This window comes from Ursus maritimus, unplaced genomic scaffold, assembly GCF_017311325.1.
Source record: "Ursus maritimus isolate PB19 unplaced genomic scaffold, ASM1731132v1 scaffold_16, whole genome shotgun sequence".
Taxonomy (NCBI): Eukaryota; Metazoa; Chordata; class Mammalia; order Carnivora; family Ursidae; genus Ursus; species Ursus maritimus.
In genome coordinates, this window is record NW_024424008.1 from 53,698,666 (window position 1) to 53,716,775 (window position 18,110).

Genomic DNA, 18,110 nt, shown 5'->3' on the forward strand with positions numbered 1-18,110 from the left:
GTCTTTTTGAGGCTGCGGTGGGGCAGGGTCTTGAGGCACTGGAGGCCTGGCAAAGGGCAGATGCTCAGGCCATGGGCATCATTCATTCTCTCTCTGCGGCCCTGCAGGTCACTGGCCTCTGAGGACCAAGAGCCTCTCTTACGGGGAAAGGAAGTGAACTGTAAATGTTTTCTTCACCTCCGATGACTCGTTCCTCTTACCAGGCCCTCTGAAGAGTCCCTATTTTGAAGGCATTTAGAAAATTGGATGAATGTCATCTGGCTCTCCAAGCCAGGAAGTTCTTGGCAACAGATCCTCAGGAAAGTGCTTACAAAGCCAGGTCCTGCCCCTTTCTCTTATTTCCTCCCAACACTGAGCCTCAGTCCTGCCTCGCTGACCTCTGACCTCTGGAACCATGGCCGGCACATTGGCCAGGACGGCTGTTTCCCATCTGTCACCTGACACCTCTAGGGCGGTGGCAGGGTGCTCCGTAAGTTCCATATTGGTCCTATTCTCCTTAGGATAGACAACCCCAACTCCTTGGCCCGTGGAACGCAGACGGCTTTCCCAGAATAAGCCGTGGCCCAGAGAGTGGGAAGGAAGGTGCTAACGGCTCCTGGTACAAGATGAACCCCTTCTCCAACACCGAATTCGTTTTTTCCATGCCTCCTGGGAGCCCTGTGTGACAGCGTGCATCAGCGGTGACAAGACTGGGCAGGTGGGCTCGCGCTGGAGATGAACGCGGTGTGTAAAACATCTGTCTCCCACCCGAGAGGAGGGAGCTCGGTAGCTGCAGCCGGACCCTTGTCTAAAGCGGGCAAGATGACTGCTCTCAGCAGGCACTCTGAAGCAGAAATAATAATATAATTTGACATTCCCTACTCTTTGGGGAAGAGATTACACGTATAATAGCCATTTTCAAAAGCCAGGGAGGAGTGCAGCCAGAGTGGCGGGAGGAGGGGCGCGAACTTTGCGTCGGAGGAGCCGAGCCTGCTGGTTCTGTACAGGCAACCTTTCATTTTTAAAGCTCCTCCGAGTTCTCTCTGCAAACAGCACATTTTGCTGTCTCTCATTTTCTTCTCTGTGCTCTGTTTAGCATCAAGCCAGCTCCCTTTGCCATTCAGTAGCCTCTCGAAGTGTGTCTGTTGGCCTCCTGGTTCTGAGCGGGCAGGTCCTGACCCCTCTGCTGCAGCCTGTCCCTTGGCGGCCACCCCGGGACCGTGCCAGGGCACCACCACAAAGGACTCCAGTGAGCTCGCCCCAGCCCCGCACGGTGCACGAGGGGTTCAGGGCTACTGATTTCCTTCCAGCTCCTCCAAGTGCCGATTATTAATCTTAGCTTCAGAAGCAGGGTTCTTAATTCACACCGAGGGCTACCGCACTTGTGAAGAGCCATTTCTTTGTGCGTACGGAATAAAAACTCTGGGGAGGGGAGAATTTCCTTTCCTACATGGGTCCAGAGAATGTCCAGCTCTGATTCCTTAAGGGACATGGGCTTTACCCTTGCTTGGGCCCCTCAAATTTCACCCAACTGATGCCAAAGTCAACCCCTTCGACTTCAAGATGGAGCCTGTAATCCTTTGTGCAGCACTTTATAATTCCTGGAGCGCCGTGAGCTCTGAAAGATCATCGAGGCTTCACAGCAATATAGGGGACTGGCCAGCAGGTATTCTAGCTTTTCCAGAAGCGGCAATCAAAGCTCAGAGAGGTTAAGTGACCTGCTGCCCACCCTAAAATGGTCACATGACTGTGATGAGCCCTGGGAGAAGAAGAGAAGTCACCTGTCGGACTTGCCATTTAGGGACTTGGGGTCCAGAGGTGGCAGCGGCAAGGGAGCAGTAGGTTTGGGGCGGGGGAGAAAGCACAGGGTGGGTTTGGGGAATAAATATGTCGACATTTATGTGAGGTCAGGGTGGAGACAGTGCCCCTGCTTTGGCACTTCAAGCAGAAAACCATCTAACACGTGGAACAGGTGTTTACAAATCCCTCGATGGGCTGGACGAAGGCACCAGGCGGGGCTTCCGGGGACGATTCCCTGGATCTTTGAGAACTCCCTGACAGGGGAGCCACCACCTACCACTCAACCCACTGAATCCAAGAGCACATGGCACAGCGGCAGGCCAGGCCTGAGAAGCTGCCACCAACACCACCGCCACCACCACCGCTGCCACTGTCCCTGGCCCGGAACTTGGACACTGAGATCCCGCTGTGGAAAAACTTGATGTTTCTAGCATGTTGCCAGCAGAAAATAGCCACAGGGGCAGGAAGGGCGTTCAGCTGGCAGAATCTAGTTCCTGTCTAGAACCATTGCTTACAAGGGAATCTGGGAAACATGGCTTCTTGTTTGCTGGCATCCAGCCCCTGCAGGGCAGGAAGGGAAGCAGAAGGAAGCGTGGTGGACGCCGAGTGGTTTCTAACACCGTGGCCAGGCTGATGCCTACTCTCCCACTACTGGTGAACACCAGAAAGCAAGCATGTGAAAACAATAGTCATCTCTGGAGTGGACATTTGAAAAGTCTTTATTAGCACAGGGCCCACAGCCCCGTGCTCGTGAAAATACGCGCAGACGCCACGTGCCTTAATCCACGATGTGCTTCATCGTGGAGCTGAGAATCTCTAGTCCGTGCAGCTCCTGCAGCTGAGCAGCAAATCTGCCGTGATCAGAAACCGAGGTTGAGCACATCAGTGCCGTGGCGCCCAGAGCCACCCCCTCTCAGGGAGAAGCTGGCTGGCAAGGCGGAAGGGGAGCAGCTGCTGCCCGGGGAGTCCTAGTGATTGAAGCTGGGAGGGTGCTCGGGAAGGTCCACAAAACACGGTAAATGCTGTCTGTGAGTGGCTGATCCGCTGGGACCTTGCTCTCAGGGACTCCCCAGTAGGCTGCCACTCGGAGCTCATCCTAGCTAATGTGCCTTGCTTTCTGGAGAAGAAAGATTTGATCCAGGCCTTCCATTTGGACAATCAGAATGTGACAGGGCCTCAGATGTCATCCAAGCCAACCCTCTCATTCTCCGGAGGAGGAATCAGAGGGTTAGTCTGTAAGAGAAGGAGCCAGGCAGGCCAGGGCTGCTGCCTGTCTGTGGAAGGCACCCCCTTCTACGCCAGGGCTCCATCCCTCAGACGCGGGGCGGGGGGCACCTTCTGGGAGCATGAATGACTAGGCGTTTCAGCACATCAGAACCCAGCCAGAGCAGAACAGAAGCTAGAAGAGAAGCGATGCACAGCTAAAGCCCAGATCTCTTGCCCAGCTTGCCAGGTGGTCTGGGACGCGCCATGCTGCCTCTCGCTTCAGTTTTCTCCAGCACAAGACTGTTACCCTCCCTGGACATTCTCCCATATGCTCAGGCCCCAGGGGAAAAAGTGAAGCAGGAGGGATGTGTGGGAAGAGGGCGAGAAGCTGGAGGAGCAGGAGGGAGTAGGATGGAGGGAAGACCGCGGCAGTGAGCGCATGGAACACACCCCTGCCAGAGGAGAATCTTCCGCTCTGACCGGAGCCCAGAGCTCCCCAGCCCCGCAGGGAAGCAGCTACTGGGCCCAACACCTGTCGGCACAGGAAGCTCCCCCTGCAGAATGGGGGACACAGAGGCCCGGCCACCGCACGGCACCTCGGCTGGCCCCGCGGCTTGCGGGATGTGACCGACACGGGCCACCCGGCCAGGAGCCGTCACGTACCTGGGCTCGGCCGTGCACAGCTTCGCCAGGGCGATCCCCGCGTTCAGCTGCACGGCCGTCTTCTGCGCGTCGCCGCCCGTGTGCCTCAGCAACACCTGCACGATTTCCGTCTTCAGAAGGGGAAGCGCGGCGTAGGGCACCTCCACGCAGTTCCCCAGGCACAGGGCGGCGTTGCCCACCACGATCTCATCCTCGGAGCTGAGCAGCTTCATCAGAATGCCGAACTCTGGGGGACAGAAGACAATAAGCATCTGTCCCCCCAGTCCCAAACGGGAGGCTAGCAATGGACGCGGCGGGCACAGGGAGTGTCCGTGGACACTAAGCGTCCCCAGAGCTGACGTGTCGTCCCTCAGCAAGTATTTGCTGAGCACCGTGAGCCTCCTCAGGCCTTGCTGTGTCTCCGACGTTTCTCAGGTGCCCAGAGCAGTGCCCAGGGTGGCACGGCTGTTGTGTGAATGAATGCGACGCGTCGGACAGGCCTGTCTTCCCTGAAGTCCCCGTTCTTACCCCCTACGCTCCCCCTGACAGCCCAAGTGGGAGGCCACTGGCCTGCTCCCTGTAGCTGCAGGGCAAGGAGCAGGATCCAGGGGAAGGGCCCACTCAGCCCACTTCCCACGCATTCCAGAGCCAGTGGGAAGGCGAGCACTGGCAGGCTGGCCCGCCGGGAAGCCCGGCTACGGACGCCTGCAGCCACTCAGTTACTAGACCGATGCTGGCTCTGACTCTGCTCTTCTCCAGCTCACTGAAGGTTGAAGGTGTCCGCCCACCACCCCTTTGAAGGGCGAGAACCGTGTTAGGCCAGTCTAAGCAGCATACTTCAGAAACGATTTCCGTCCACTTGGAGCGGGGGGCGGGGGGCTCCCCGCATCAACCCCGTCATCTCTGGTCCGCGTCACAGCGGAGTCTCCAGCATGGGCCTGCTATGAGTGCGCAGCTGGAGGCTCGTTAAATGTTTCCAGAATGGGGGGAACGGTGATCTTACTCGGTAAACACCGAGGCAGTCTAGGGAGAGGTTCACAGCGCTATGTGAGTCTCTCCCCGCTCTTGTCCCAGGTCCCTTTGCGGCTTCCAGGATGGATGAACCCCTGGGATGTAGGCTCCACTTAAGGGAGTCTTATCACTTCTTCTCGCGCTTCGTGATAGCTATTCGTGCAGACAGCTAGCGTCTTTGTGGCATATCGTGATGCAGTCTGGCCCCCTGTCTGGGTTTCAGAAGGAAATCAGAAAAAGAAAGTCAATCCTAGGATTGTTCTGGGCCAGAAACCAGTGAGCAGCCGTGCCTGTGTTTGTGCGGTTTCCGGAACTTCTGGAACACTGCTCCCCTGAGAATGCCTGTGCTTCCTGGGGAGCAAGCCAGGTCCCTGTCGGGGTGGTGTCGTTCACATTCCCAATATCACAGCCCACAGCCCGCCAGGAATTCCGATGGGCTGCGGGCCTGTCACGCACACCTGGGTAGTTCCCCTAGAAGGCTTTATGAGTGAGTGGTGAGGACGGAAGGATGCTGCCGGCTGGCCGATCTACCAAAAAGAGAGGAAGAGCCCCTCTGACCCCGTGTCACGTCAGCACTGGAGAACGGGGAGTGACTTGCTAAGGCTTTCAGGCTGACAAGCCTGCATGGAGAACATCACAAATCTAGATCATTTTAAGAAGTGACAACTGTCAAGTCATAACCCTCAAAATCACCCAGAGCAGGGTCTTTAAGATGCACATGTGCACCTTCCATGCATAATGCACGTGCGTGTGCAAGCCACCAGCAGGCTCCAGCGGGTGTGCGAGAGCGGCTCAGAGTGGGTCATCATCGACGCACAGCCTCAAGCCCGACCCGCCGTCCCACCCCCTCGATGTTGCTGTGCCCAGCAGCGGCCCCCCGACGGAGCACGCTTCCTGGCCCTGCTCCGCCTGGGGCTCGATGAGAAGGTCTGCCATGGGGTCGCGACGCTAACATGGTGGGTGAAGCTCACCGGGCATGGGCAGCGTGAGCAGGGGCCGCAGACGGCAGCCCCGTTACCCACCTGGCCCTCTCAGTGAGCCTACTCAGCGGTTGCACTGACTGCTCAGACCCCAGGAGCATCCTTTTGTCCCAGGGTAAGGCTGCACCCTCCGTAGCCCATAAAGGGAGCTACAGTCCGCACTCTCCAGGCAGCCGGGGAAAGCATGGCGAGCAGGACGTGAGCAAAGTAAGGGGCCCGTGGGACCTTGTGGAAAGCCACTCCGACCGTTTCTTTCGGGGGAAGAGGCCGTACACTTTGAAGTGAGGCTTGCCTGGTAAGCAGTTTTTATGGATGCTCCTCATGAACGATTTACTTATTTGTTCAACGATCTTACGCTGACGTGCAGACTGCTGTCTGGGTGACAGGCGGGAGGAACCCTCAGTCAGGAAGTGTAACATCGGGCAGGGGTGCAATGGCGGCCCCCCAACTCAACACGGCCCTCCTTAATTCTGTCCCCCGGATGATCTATGACGCCCCGGGAATTCAAGCGCGTGTGTCCGGGGAGCTCACTCTACCTTCAGGAACTTGATCATCTTCTTCACCACTCCGGCTCTCAGGGCCTCCTCCACGATCTTCCGGGAGGAAGAAAGGGTGCGGCTGAGGACGCCAGCAGCTCTCTGAGTGAGGTGGAAAGGAAAGATGATTAACTGTTCTGTTCAGAAACACTGAAGACCTTGAAAAGTCAGTAAGTAGCCTGGGGAGGCAAAAACGATCATTAGTATGGGGAGCAAAACCCACACCTCGGTTTTAACAAATCTGGAGCAGCCCAGGACCATGCGGTAAGCAGCATTCTATAGCTGCGGGGCAGGTGACACCGAGGGCTGGAAACTCGGCCCCCCGCACACAGAGGCCCGGCTCACTTCAGCTCGACACAGAACTGACCAGTTCAGTGCTGGCAAAGAAAGTCCTGGACACCCCACAGCGCTCTGGTAGCAGCAGGCCCTTTACCAGGTGGTAGACTTCTTGCATTGACCCTCGGGTCTCGTAGCTTTTCCTTCATCTTGTCTGAATCTCTTTGTCTGTTCTGTCTGGGAGACCTCATTTAGGATTTTCTAGTTCCACTTTCCTTTTTTTTTAATAGCTAGCTGTTTCTGTCTTATAGATAGAACACTATCTTGAATCTTTCCGAGGACACAAATGATACTTATTTTTTCTTGTTTCCTGTATCCTATTTCTTTCAAGTTGATTTTTCTGTTAATCTTGGTTTTTCTATTTCTCTGTGTGGCTTTCCTGAAATGTCCAGTGACCCTAGCTGCCCATTTCTGGGCCCATTTCTGGAAAAGCAGTACAAGTATGTTTGGGCGTGCTGTGTTCATGGGGATTTTGTCGACTGACAGGTGGAGAGGAGGCACTTCCAAATCCTAGAAAGCAAAACATTCTTCTCTGGTCTTTCAATTCCACAAGAGAAAGCAGGCTCAAATTTTCCAGCCGAGGGATAGCTGCCTGGTGGCCACATGTGGTCCCCCATCTCGTCCTCGTGCCCTGTGTTGCACCTGGGGCTCTGGGGTCTCCATCTCCTCCAGGGTCCTCCAGGGAAGACCTGTGTCCCTATAGCTGTAGGCTGCACGTTTCTTCAGCCCTGCCTCATGAATGATGACTTCTGCAGCTGTTCTCCATCTTCCAGGAATGGGTTAAAATGCTCAAAAAACCGACTGGTGACCTCTTGCCTGTTTGTCAATGTGTGTTTCTAACGTTTTTTTTTTTTTTTTTTTTTTTTTTTTTTTTTTTTTTTTTTTTTTTTTTTGTCCCCTAATGCTTTCAGTCTGATTTTAATGAGGTCTCCCTAGGAGGAAGGGATAAATGTGTGTATTATCACATTATCAGTTTTGTTTCCCTCAGCTGCTCCCTGCAGGTGCTAGAATGTTGCTAGGGTTGACACTGTGGATCTTTTTTTAGGCCCGAGACAGTGGGGAGAGCACCCCCCCGAAGGACGAGACCGCCCTGGTGAGGCTGTTGCTCCGCAAGCCGGTCAGCCCTGGACTGAGGCACAGGCCGGGTCCGGGGGAAGTCTGGCCGGGAGAGCACGGGAAGGGGGAGCTCGGAACGACCCTAGGCCTCGCTCTGGTCTAAACCATTCAGAGAAACCCAAGCACCTGAGAAGAGTGGTGCTCATCCCTTCCGGTGTCGTGGATCTTCTTTTGAGGGTCTGATGAAAGCCAGGATGCCTTTCCCATGAAAACGCACAATACACTCAAAGTTGTCTATACAATTTTAGGGGGTTCTGGGGAACCTGGAGACCTACCACACACTCCTGGAGTTCACATTAAAAACCTCTATCCCCTCATGTCTGAATGGACTTCAGGGAAGTTACAGGCACACTAGCCCCAAACAGGATTCATCCGATCTGCTCAGAACCTTTATTATGGTCCTGGACCCAGTCCCCAGTCTGTGCCCCTTGAAGGCTGGTTTCCCAGACCTGCTGGATGTGCCCTAGTTGTTTCTCTAAGCGCGAGGGCCCTGACCTAATAGACGGAAAAGTTGGGGTGATTACTTATGTGAGTAAAGAACTAGGATGGCAGCAAACAGTCTGGTGAATCTACTGATGTTCTCCCAGTGCTCTGCTAACCATAGGTCTTTCTCAGCTTTCTTATCCAAATGTCAGAAACAGAAACCAGAAGGCTATCCCAGCATATCTCTCCATGGGGGCTAAAACCATTACGCATAAATAACCTCCAAGGTCACAGGCTTCAAAATTCAGGCCTGGCAAAGACAAATACAGGCCAGAGAAAGAGAATGTAAATAAAATCTTGTGGCCTGTCCGATTTGTACCAGGATATCTTGGAACAGGATGAATCAGATAAATTATGTTGTGTAAGTTGTTAAGTTGCAAACTACAGAAAAAGGGATTCTTAACTTGGGTCCGTGGACTCTGGGGGTCCACAAATGGGCACTGGGTGGGGGCGTCACCAAATCTCCAGGAACAAAGGAAGCTGTTTCCAGATTTCCCTGGGAGACACTTACTGTCAGGATCCCTCCATCCTGGCTGTTCAGTAGAAACATGCATCTCCTGCTCACCTCCAGGGCCCAAACCTGCCACGACAGCGAGCGAGGAGGACGTCTGAATGGCCTGTTAATCTGAATCCTCCACGGAGCTTCTTCCGAGCACACAGCCTGACCTCTCGCTCTGCAGCAGGGCCATGCTCTGGCCATATTTCCCCTCCCAACCCCTTCTTTGGTCACTCTTACTTTCTCCCATGGCTGTCTCCCGAATTACAGGGCGATACCGTGAGACCAGAGACAACCTTCTGCTGGACTTTGCAAATGCAGAAGCTAGCACCATGCTCAATACATCTCGGACACTCAGTCCATTTTCTGGAGGAACATCTGACTGACTCATCTACCTCTGGGAGGAACAAAGTGAGAGCATCTGTCCAGCATTCCCCATTCCCGCCACCAGGGTTTGAGTCCTGTGCTATTCTCTTTGTGAAAATGAAAGCAGTTCTGGCAATGGCACAGGCTTGGGGTGCTCTAGGGCTCCCAGCAGGAGGAAAGAACGCGGCACCTCACAGACGATGGGGAACTGAAGACACAAATTCATCACGAGTCCCAGGAGTGTGTACAAGACCTCTCTGAACAGGTCCACATCCTCCTCACACCGGGCCTTTGAAAACAAAGCAAAGTAATCAATGACCTTTCTGCCCTGCAGCTTTTCATGGCCATCTCATCCCCTTGGCCATGGCCCCAGCATTACTTACACTCCCTGAATTGTCAGTGTCGGGAACCTAGGGGATGTTGGAGGATCAGAAACCGGTTCCATGGGCTGGCGTCAGTGCAGGAGACTTGCAAGGAGTCTCGCTGCCTGTGCCATGGGACTCTGGCTCGGCCTGGCCCTGGGGGTAGACTGGAGCGTGAGCTGCTGATGTGGGTAGTTAAGCCAGCTCCACCAGAAAATCCTTCAAACTTCTCCAGGGGGGCTGAGGCTTGACCTGGAGGGCTCTGTAAGGCTGGCCACCCATAAAATCTACAGTTAGAGGAGGGATAAGCCATTGGCTGCAGTACTCGCCAACAGGATTTTTGGAAAGCCAGATAATCAAAGAGAGGCCAATACTCCCAAAGCCGGAGCAAAGACTAATTCTGACGAGAAAAGTTATGATACCATGAGGCCCAAACAGGCCTCCCGGAACTCTTCACAGGCAGACATCTGTCTTCGGACGCCGGCCTTAGCACTGAGGTTCCCCATGAGGGCAATGCACCGGCAGAGAGCTGAGGCGTTGGTTACCACGGGATCTCTCTTCTAAAAGCGAGTCAAGAGAAAGAAAGTCTGCAGAGAGCAGGCAAACGATGCCGGCGCAGTCTCTAGGGGTGCTCCTCACTCACAGAAATGTCTGGGAACCGGAGAGCGTAATGCCACCCAGGGCCGTCAATGGACTCACGCTGGCACCGGGACGGAGGCACGCAGAGTGCAGACACCCAAAAGCACCTTAGCCTGGAATAGGGGGCCTGGGATTTCGTCCTGGGGATGCCACCAAGCAGCTGGGAGAACTTGGGCAAGTCTTGTCCCTTCTCAGAGCTCCCATTTCCACATGTGTGGAATATGGGGGTGTGGCTATATTCTCAGGTCCCCTGGGACTTCTATGGCTCCCTCGGGACAGGTCCCCGTCACAGCACGCTCTCCTAGAAGAACCCCACCCTGCAATGTCCTGCTTCATTGGCTCAAATTACCACTTGTCCTCCTGGTGGGGATGACTGCCATTGAGGGGACAGGGCTGCCCTGCGGTCCTATGACTGGTCTTAGGGTCAGAAGGGGACAGATGCGGACTGACCCTCCCTCTCCCCCTTTACCTAAGACACACAGTCCACATCCACCTCTGTCTCCCCCATACTGGCCCCATCCATACGCCATCCCCACCTGTCCCAGCTGCAGTTGTTTTAATAACTGAGAATTGTGTAAATTCCAGCTGTGAGTAAATGATTAATCAACCTGAGGGACGATAGGAGCCCTGGAGTGTAAACTGTGTTTAAATGGCTCTGCTCATGAGCCTGAGAATGCCTGTCACGGGTGATAAAAGTGAGGGGCTTGCTCACCAGAACACCTGTGAGTGCCAGGAGCACACCTGGAAGGCTGGCCTGGAACCAGACTTGGAATCTGTTGAGAAAACACCCCCGTGATTTAGCTCTGCGTGCACAAACTGTAACATAAACACAGCGTCTGGGACAATGGAGCCGACTGTCAGAAACTCTGCCCGTGTGGTTTGCAGCGTGCATGGATGATTTATTCTGAGTCCCCCCCCTCAAATGTCACTGGGTATGTAACGTGGCTTTAATTTTTCTAAGTCTGGAGAATTTCCCTTGATGTTAAATAATAGATCTCAGATGGCAGCTTTCTCAATGCAGAAGTTGCTGGAAGTCCTAGATTTCTGCCAAGCTGACTTAACACCACCCCTGCCCTCCCCTCGTTCTGAGCCTGTGTGCCCTGCAAACAGGAAACACAGTGCAAGCGTGTTTCTGGAACACAGTCGTGGGGAAGGCCCAGATGCACACGCATCTGTACATGTGAGAGTGGCTCTTACCTGTTCCCAGCTCATGCCAATGGCCTATGAGCACAAACAGCTCTGTCTCATTATATGACCATTTCTAAGCAAGACACCCTGAAGTTTGGGAGGAAATTTAAAAAACAGACCAGAGAGGCACTTAAAAAAAACCTTAAGAATTATGAAAATCTGTGATGTTTGCTGTCTTCCCCAGCAGCTGAGTGGAGATAAGGGGGGGGGTTACCCACAATGCCACTCGTAACCCCAGGGTAGGCTACCTTCTACTGTGCCTTCTCTCATATTCGTTCAACACACACTTGCTGGGCAGTTCCTATGAGGCACTGATGAAGGAAAAGAAGCTTCTCCACTACAGAGCAGGCTTGTTTACTGTGAGAGGTACTGTTTTAAGTATGTTGCTGCTTCCAAACTCATCGAGGACTGGGTCCCCCTGCACGCAGACAGATTGGAGTGGCCAACTCCAGCCCCCTGCTTGGAAGGCATCAGCCCTCCTACTCAGTGAATCTTGTGATGCTCCATTGGCCAAGCCTCCCTGCATACTGCACATTTTTAAAGATCAGACAGTTTAACAAAGGTTGAAGAAGAAATGTCAATTTCTGGAAATAAAAATTACCTTTCTTCCAGAGCCAAGTCTGTGAGCAGTCCCATAGCTGAGTTGGCCTCCTTATCTGAGAAATCGAGAAATGACACCAGGGCTTCCAACAATCTGCAAAAATCCACAACAACCTCAGAGTGGGCTGTCCTCCAGCTGAGAGCACCCCAACAAGGAGACCGGGCAAAGAGACCAGGAAGGAGTCTGCGTCCGGCTCAAAGAAGCTGAAAGGGCGGCCTCGCTATGTCCTCCTAGGAAGCCCAGATCCCTGCCCACCCCAAAGACAGAGACAATCTCCTACAGGAATGGCTCTGCCACTTGCTGTTAATTCCGAGAGGGTTGAACAGTTTTGGCCAAAGTTCATTGACTATCAGATGTCAGCTGGGGCGGAATCTCCTGTGCCTCTGCCGTGTGACTCTGGCTCAGCCAAGTCCCATCACGTAAGTGACATCCAAGTGGCACGCTTACTAATCTGCTGATGACTAAAGTGGGAGGGAGGGCCCCCTAATGAGCTGGGGGATGGAATAAGGATTCAACAAGATTTTGACAGGCTGCTGAATATGTCAGACGACATTTAATAGGGTTAAATTCAAAGTCCTCCACTTAGAGCTGGAAAGTCTATAGAAGCAATAAAACTGGGAGACCTGGTTTATGCCTGGTTCATACAAAAGATTTAAGGGCTTTCAGCCAGTTGCAAACGTAGTATGAGCAAACAGTCTGGTGCAGCTGCCTGAGAAAGCCAGCGCAGGCTTCAGCTGCCCGAACAGACTGCCTGGCACCACTGGGGGCCATTTGTCCGGCCAACCTGTCCTAAGCACCTACAGTGTGCTGAGTGCCGTGCTTAGGACAGCGGCGCAGTCCTGGGCTCCTGGTCGCCTACAGTGACCCGCGTGTGTTAGGTGGTATGTTGGAAGTGGGTGGATGTGAAGTGGGCTCGACATCTAGCTGGCGCCAGGTGCGGGAGGACAGAGATGAAGAAGGCTTCAAAGAGCAGATGACCCTTCAGCTGTCACTTGAAAGTACAGGGTTCACTTCTGTTGGTTCAAGCAACAGTGCTTACGGAGCACTAAGTGCCTGGCGATGGGGTCGGTTCTGGGGCCACAGCGATGGAACAGGACAATGTCTCAGCCCCAAGGAGCTTGCAGCCAGTGTCGGGCACCATAGGGACCGGAGCGGAGCATCTCCAGCAGAGCACCCAGCACTCACAAAGCCTCAGGGCACACGTGCGGATGGCTAGCAGCTCCGTTCAGCCACTGCTTAGGGCGTGAGGAGAGGACAGTGAGCAGTAAGGGGAGGGTGCTGGACCTTCTAGGGTCTGCTGGAAACTTGTACTTTACCCCGTGGGCCTAGGTTCTCCTAAGTGTGGGGGTGTATGTCGGAAGTCCCCAGGCAATTCCCAGGCACCGGGTTTCTCAGTGTTGAGCAAACGCTAGAGGCAGTGGGGTCATTTTGGAGCTTTAAGTAGGAAAATACCAGGACGGATGTGCGTCATGGCAGGTGCCTTCGGTGGAACGGTGGAGGCTGCCCTGGAGCGGGAGGCACAGGAGGTGGGAATCCAACTGCGGAAGAACTGGACTGGGCCAGATAATAAAGATGGAGGGATTCGCTGGGGCAGGGGCAGAGGGAGGCACTCCGTTGGGGAGAGGCCCTCGCGAAGGCCTTGAAGGGGTGGTCACAGATGCCCGAGGAGAGCCAGAAGGAAGGGAGTCCAGATGCTGAGGAGGGAGAAGCGACAATATGCCATCTTCCTACAGACGCGGGGCCCCCTGCAGGAGCCCCCCGGATTCTACCCGGACTGGGTAGATGAGATGCCGCCTATGAAGACGGGAAGTTTAGGTGGAGGATCTGGCTTGGAGAACCTCTTGAGATTTAAGTTAGTGATGCCTGTGACGTGGAGATGGACGTGTCCGGCGGCAGAGGGAGTGGCACTCAGAGAAGGACTTGCACATGACAGTTAAGGCCATGGATGAGAAGAGGGCCAGGATCACTGACTTGGAAGGACGACTGCATAAGGGGGGCTTGTGAAGGAATCAAGAAGGAAGTACCGGGGGTAGGAGGAGGACCAGGAAGGGCAGTGTCCTGACAGCCACGCTGTGGGGTTTCATGGAGAATGGTAGTGATCCACAGGACCAATGCCATTGGGCAGTTCACCACAGAGGCAGGGACGGGACCATCAGATTGGGGTTTTAGGAATGGACTCCAGTCACCCACATCTGTGCTACTGGATTTATTTGGCAGCTTGTTCTAGGAGGGGTCTGGAAGTCACATCATCTGAAGAACGCTCAAGGAAACCAGGATGCTTAACCTGAAAAAGATCAGTGTTTTCAGATGTCACAGGCACCGGGAAGCGGGAGATTTGATGCCTTCAGTAGACTGAACCAAGGCCCACGTAGGGAGCATGGAACGGGGCAGGCAGTTTGTGTCTGATGCAAGCACACAACTTTGTATCAGTCAGAACTTTCCTGGAACAGGATGAACTGCCCTGGGAGGTGAGATCTCACCCCTTCATCGGCAAGGAAAAGACCCCCAGTCTATTAGCTGTTACAGCACCCATCCTAATCAAAAGGAGAAAGATATAATGACAATGCTGGAATCTTCCCTGGAGGGCATCGTGCACAGGCCATAGTGGGGTACCCCAAAAGGGACATGGGCACTGGGTGGGGCTGGACCAGACTGTTTGTGGTCCTAGGTAATTCCAAGCTGCTGCAAATCCCCCGTTCCTTAGAGGGGAGTTCTAGTGTTCCTGCTGTCAGAAATCACGTATTTTGCTCTTAGTTCAGATTCTTCCTTCACCAATTAAATCTGTTTCCTTCAGTCTTGAGGTTGAACGCTAATGCACCTGAAACGTACAGAAGAGGAGCTGCCAGTCTTAGATCATGTTGGTTTTTGTCTTAGGAGCCATGAACATCTAGGCCTCCTCTCCATGTGAAGAAGCATACATCCTGTTTCTTTACTGGGGCAGGTGCTATTTGCTGGCTAATCCCACAGACACCCCACCATCTCCCTTCTATCCTGTCTGACTCTCCTACAGAAGCTGGCACCACTTTCCCCACCAGGGGTGGCCTGTGACACAATCCTGAGCAAACAGAAATAAGCAGTAGCTTCTCTTGATAAAAGGGACAGATCCAGCTGGTGGTAACCCGTCTTAATGAGGGATGTGATACTTGGAGCTGCAGCAGCCTCGAGAGACCATGAGGGAGAGATCAAGAGGAGGACAGAGACTTTGACCCTGATATCTTTAAGCCACTGAACTGGCTGTGGCCATCTGTAGTCTCTTCTGTTACGCGAGAGAAACAAGACCAGCTTCTCCCAATCAGCTACTCTGTAAGATGCAGCAGGAAACACGTGACCGGCACACACGTATCACTTCTCTTAAGCTTCACTGTGAGTCTGTGATACAGATGAGACACCAGAGCTTGCCAAGGTTAAGCAGCTTTCCTGGGCCACGTATGTAGAAGGAGGCAAGCAGAGAATTTGAACTCATGACTGCCTGAATCGAAAAACCCAGCGCTTTCCACAAAATGGCACTGGCCCTCGCTAGGTTCCTGTCAGTACTCACTTGTCCCTTCGACTTGTCACATGGGGAAAAGCATCTTAAGAGGAAAGTGATATGTGTGCCTCTCTGTGAGGTCATGAGACCTGTGTGCAGCCTCGTCCTGCGTGAAACCATCTCCCTTCATTTCGGAGAACACATTCCATCTCTTTCTGGTTTAATCTGAGATGGACATTAATGAGACTAGTGGGCATGACGGTAATCAGCAGAGGTGTCTCTGACAGTCTGGAGATGAGGAGGGACTGCGGGAGACGCTCATAAACGCCACTCTCCAGAACACTGGAAAAATTCAAATGAAAACTCAAGCAATTCAAAGACAGCTGGGGGGGGGGTGCAGGGAGGACGCTCAGGACAACTACAGCTGCGTTTACTCACAGAGGCCAAAACCAAATAAAAAACCATGAGGAAAGCCTTGAGGAAGTGACTGCAGTCATTTGAAATGTGAAATGTGCTGTTGAGGATTTAACTCTAACAATCCATCTGCTTGTGTGGGCTGAGCTTTGGGGGGTTGCCAAGCCTCCACTGGCGAGCCACGGGGGCCGCGGCAGGGCTGAGAGCAGGGGGTGAGGGGTGGGGAGGGGGGCACAGCCGAGGCTCAGCAAGCACCCTGTGCACGACGGACCTCCCCTCTCCGTGGGACGGGCGCCGGAGGTCTCCGCCTGGTGCAGGAAAGATGTGACAGGATTTTAGATTTGGCTGCTTCTCTTACTGGGAACAGAAGCAGGAGCTGGCCTTCAGGGCCTGGGAGACACGGGGTGAGATTCCCTGGTAATGTGCCGCAGCTTCTCCTGCCCCATCTGTGAAATGGGCTCATAACACTTATCTTGCCTCCTTCTCAGGCTGAGAGGCAATAAAGTGAGATAATAGTGAAAAGAATCGGAAGCCAATTTCTGTGTTTAGATTGTGTATGAAACACGTATAAAGCCAGCTGTGATCCTTGCTGCTACTTCTATGGGGTTGAGCCACACAAAATTGCCAACATGCAACTCTTCTGATATAAAAAATGGTAATTTCACATGTAGAAACTAATAATATTTCGACTGAAACGCACTGGAAGGCATCACTGTTGTTCAGTAAATTTTTTAGAAAGTCTACTCAGGGGAGAGGCACATTCTGTTTCCACGGCTGTAAGGCGCAAACATCTTCCAGATGGGTTTTATTTATTTACACTCCACCTTGCTCCAGAAAGGCTTTAAGAACATGCCAGCTCAGAGAGTGCCCCCTCAAACAGGAATGAAAGAAGAAAGGTACGGGCAGAAGGAGGGCAGAACTGCACGGAGGCTGACGGGGCAGGAGCGAATGACCTATTTTAGAGCTGGATTCCCAGTCTGGATTTGGAAGGGCTGCTGTTTGCACCATCTATGATATCTTCGAGAAGGAAACCGGTCAGAGAAGTGAAACTGCTCACAGGTACTAAGTTCAGACAGGAGCTTGTCCCAGAAGTCCTCCCGAGGGAGTGCTCCTTCCACAGGCTCTTTCTCGTTTTGACACTTAATGAAGTCTGACGGCACCTCTCCTGTCGGAGGTGTGGGAAGGGGACGGGCAAGCGTTAACGTGGCGGGTGCCAGTCTGAGAAGCCCCAGGAAGCTCCCGCCAGCAGAGTCCTACCGGGTCAGGTCAAGGTGGCTGATGACCAGGCTCCGTCCGTGGTCCGTCTGGGCGAGCTGCAGCAGCAGGGCCAGGCTCTGCTGGCGGACGCTCAGAGCCCTGGTGGCCAGCAAGGAGGGCAGCAGCCGGCCCACGTCGGGGCACTCGAGCAGCAGGCGCTGGTTTTCCTCTGCAAGACAGGGGACGAGCGCCTTGTGCACATGCTAGCGGTCAAACCACTTTTCTCCCACCATCCCACTGGGAAATCCAGCTCTCTCCCCTCGTTTGAGAGGCAGGGTAATCAAGTGTCAGAGCACGAGCTCTAGAACCAGGCTGCCAGGTCCCAGTGACCAGGTGCACGACCGTGGCTGAGTCACGAACTCCCATGCTCCTCAGCTTCCTCCTGAGGGAGATGAGGAAGACGGCCGATGTGGCCGAGTTGTTAGCAGGGTTCAGGGAATGAATACGAGCCGGTGCTTAGAACAGGGGCTAGTTCACATGCGGACGCCACGTAGCATTATTCTTGCCAACAGCTCCTTGGTGTGTGGGATTTGGAACGTGAGGAAAGGGACTAAGATCAGCTTAGCTGTGGATGCCTTTAGGCCACCAGTTTTCATACACTGGCCAGAGCGACCACTTGAGTTCTTTCTAGAAAACGAGAAATCATGCAAGAACACTCATGAGCGGAGCATGCTCCCCCCCCCCCCCAGATGTAAGCTACTTCCAGGGCGGTGGCACTGGCTCGGCCCGCTCCCCAGCTCCTTTTCTAAGCAGGTACCTGAATGCGTTTGAGAAGACGCAGGGGGACAGGCTGGTGTAGGAGGCTCAGCCATGAAAGGGCAGAGTCTCTGTGGCTGATATGTTTTCTTTTTATGTTGGAAAAGGAGCTCACTGTAAACAATCCAAACCACACAGGAGTATAAAGCTGACCGTGAAAGTCCCCTGCTCTCGCGGCCCCTCCAGGTCAGCTCATTCCTCAGAGGAGCTACTCCCGCCTCTCCTGCGAGTACTGTCAGAAACACGAGCCACCCCACCCTGTCTCGGCTTCTCTCCCACTCAACAGCGTCGCAGGGACACAGGGCCACGTGCGCAACCTTAGAAGCACGCCCGTGTCCCTCGGAGAAGCTGCCTTGTGTTCACCGAGCTGGAGACACCCGGGTTTCACAGATCTGACAGAGCTTGTGCGTCAGAGTCTGTGTCTGACCAGGGGCTGTTTGGATGTTAAAGAAAAACGTTCACAGAAGCCGAAG

The 18,110-nt window shown here is 53.8% G+C and overlaps 2 protein-coding genes across 3 annotated transcripts in view; both read right to left on the reverse strand.

Annotated features, from left to right (window-relative positions):
- Positions 1 to 2,482: 2,482 nt before the first annotated feature.
- LOC121102927 (tetratricopeptide repeat protein 12-like) lies at positions 2,483 to 4,089 on the reverse strand. Of its 2 annotated transcripts, none has more exons than XM_040631212.1 (2): positions 3,649 to 4,089; positions 2,483 to 2,630 (listed from the first exon to the last, which is right to left on the reverse strand). In XM_040631212.1, exons 1-2 carry the CDS (start codon positions 3,897 to 3,899, stop codon positions 2,558 to 2,560), a joined length of 324 nt encoding a protein of 107 aa, XP_040487146.1. In that variant the 5' UTR covers positions 3,900 to 4,089; the 3' UTR covers positions 2,483 to 2,557. The 2 variants fall into 2 exon arrangements, with proteins under 2 accessions (XP_040487146.1, XP_040487147.1); XM_040631213.1 differs by having other exon boundaries at positions 2,483 to 3,012.
- A 662-nt stretch (positions 4,090 to 4,751) lies between these two features.
- Positions 4,752 to 18,110, reverse strand: part of LOC103662379 (tetratricopeptide repeat protein 12) — a 37,577-nt gene continuing 24,218 nt past the window's right edge. Inside the window, exons 13-20 of the mRNA XM_040630656.1 lie at positions 16,882 to 17,050; positions 11,742 to 11,834; positions 10,665 to 10,725; positions 9,736 to 9,873; positions 9,142 to 9,240; positions 8,601 to 8,669; positions 6,155 to 6,256; positions 4,752 to 4,850 (exon numbers count right to left, since the gene is read on the reverse strand). Of these exons, the coding sequence (XP_040486590.1) occupies positions 4,752 to 4,850; positions 6,155 to 6,256; positions 8,601 to 8,669; positions 9,142 to 9,240; positions 9,736 to 9,873; positions 10,665 to 10,725; positions 11,742 to 11,834; positions 16,882 to 17,050 (830 nt within the window). The remainder of the gene's footprint in view (positions 4,851 to 6,154; positions 6,257 to 8,600; positions 8,670 to 9,141; positions 9,241 to 9,735; positions 9,874 to 10,664; positions 10,726 to 11,741; positions 11,835 to 16,881; positions 17,051 to 18,110) is intronic.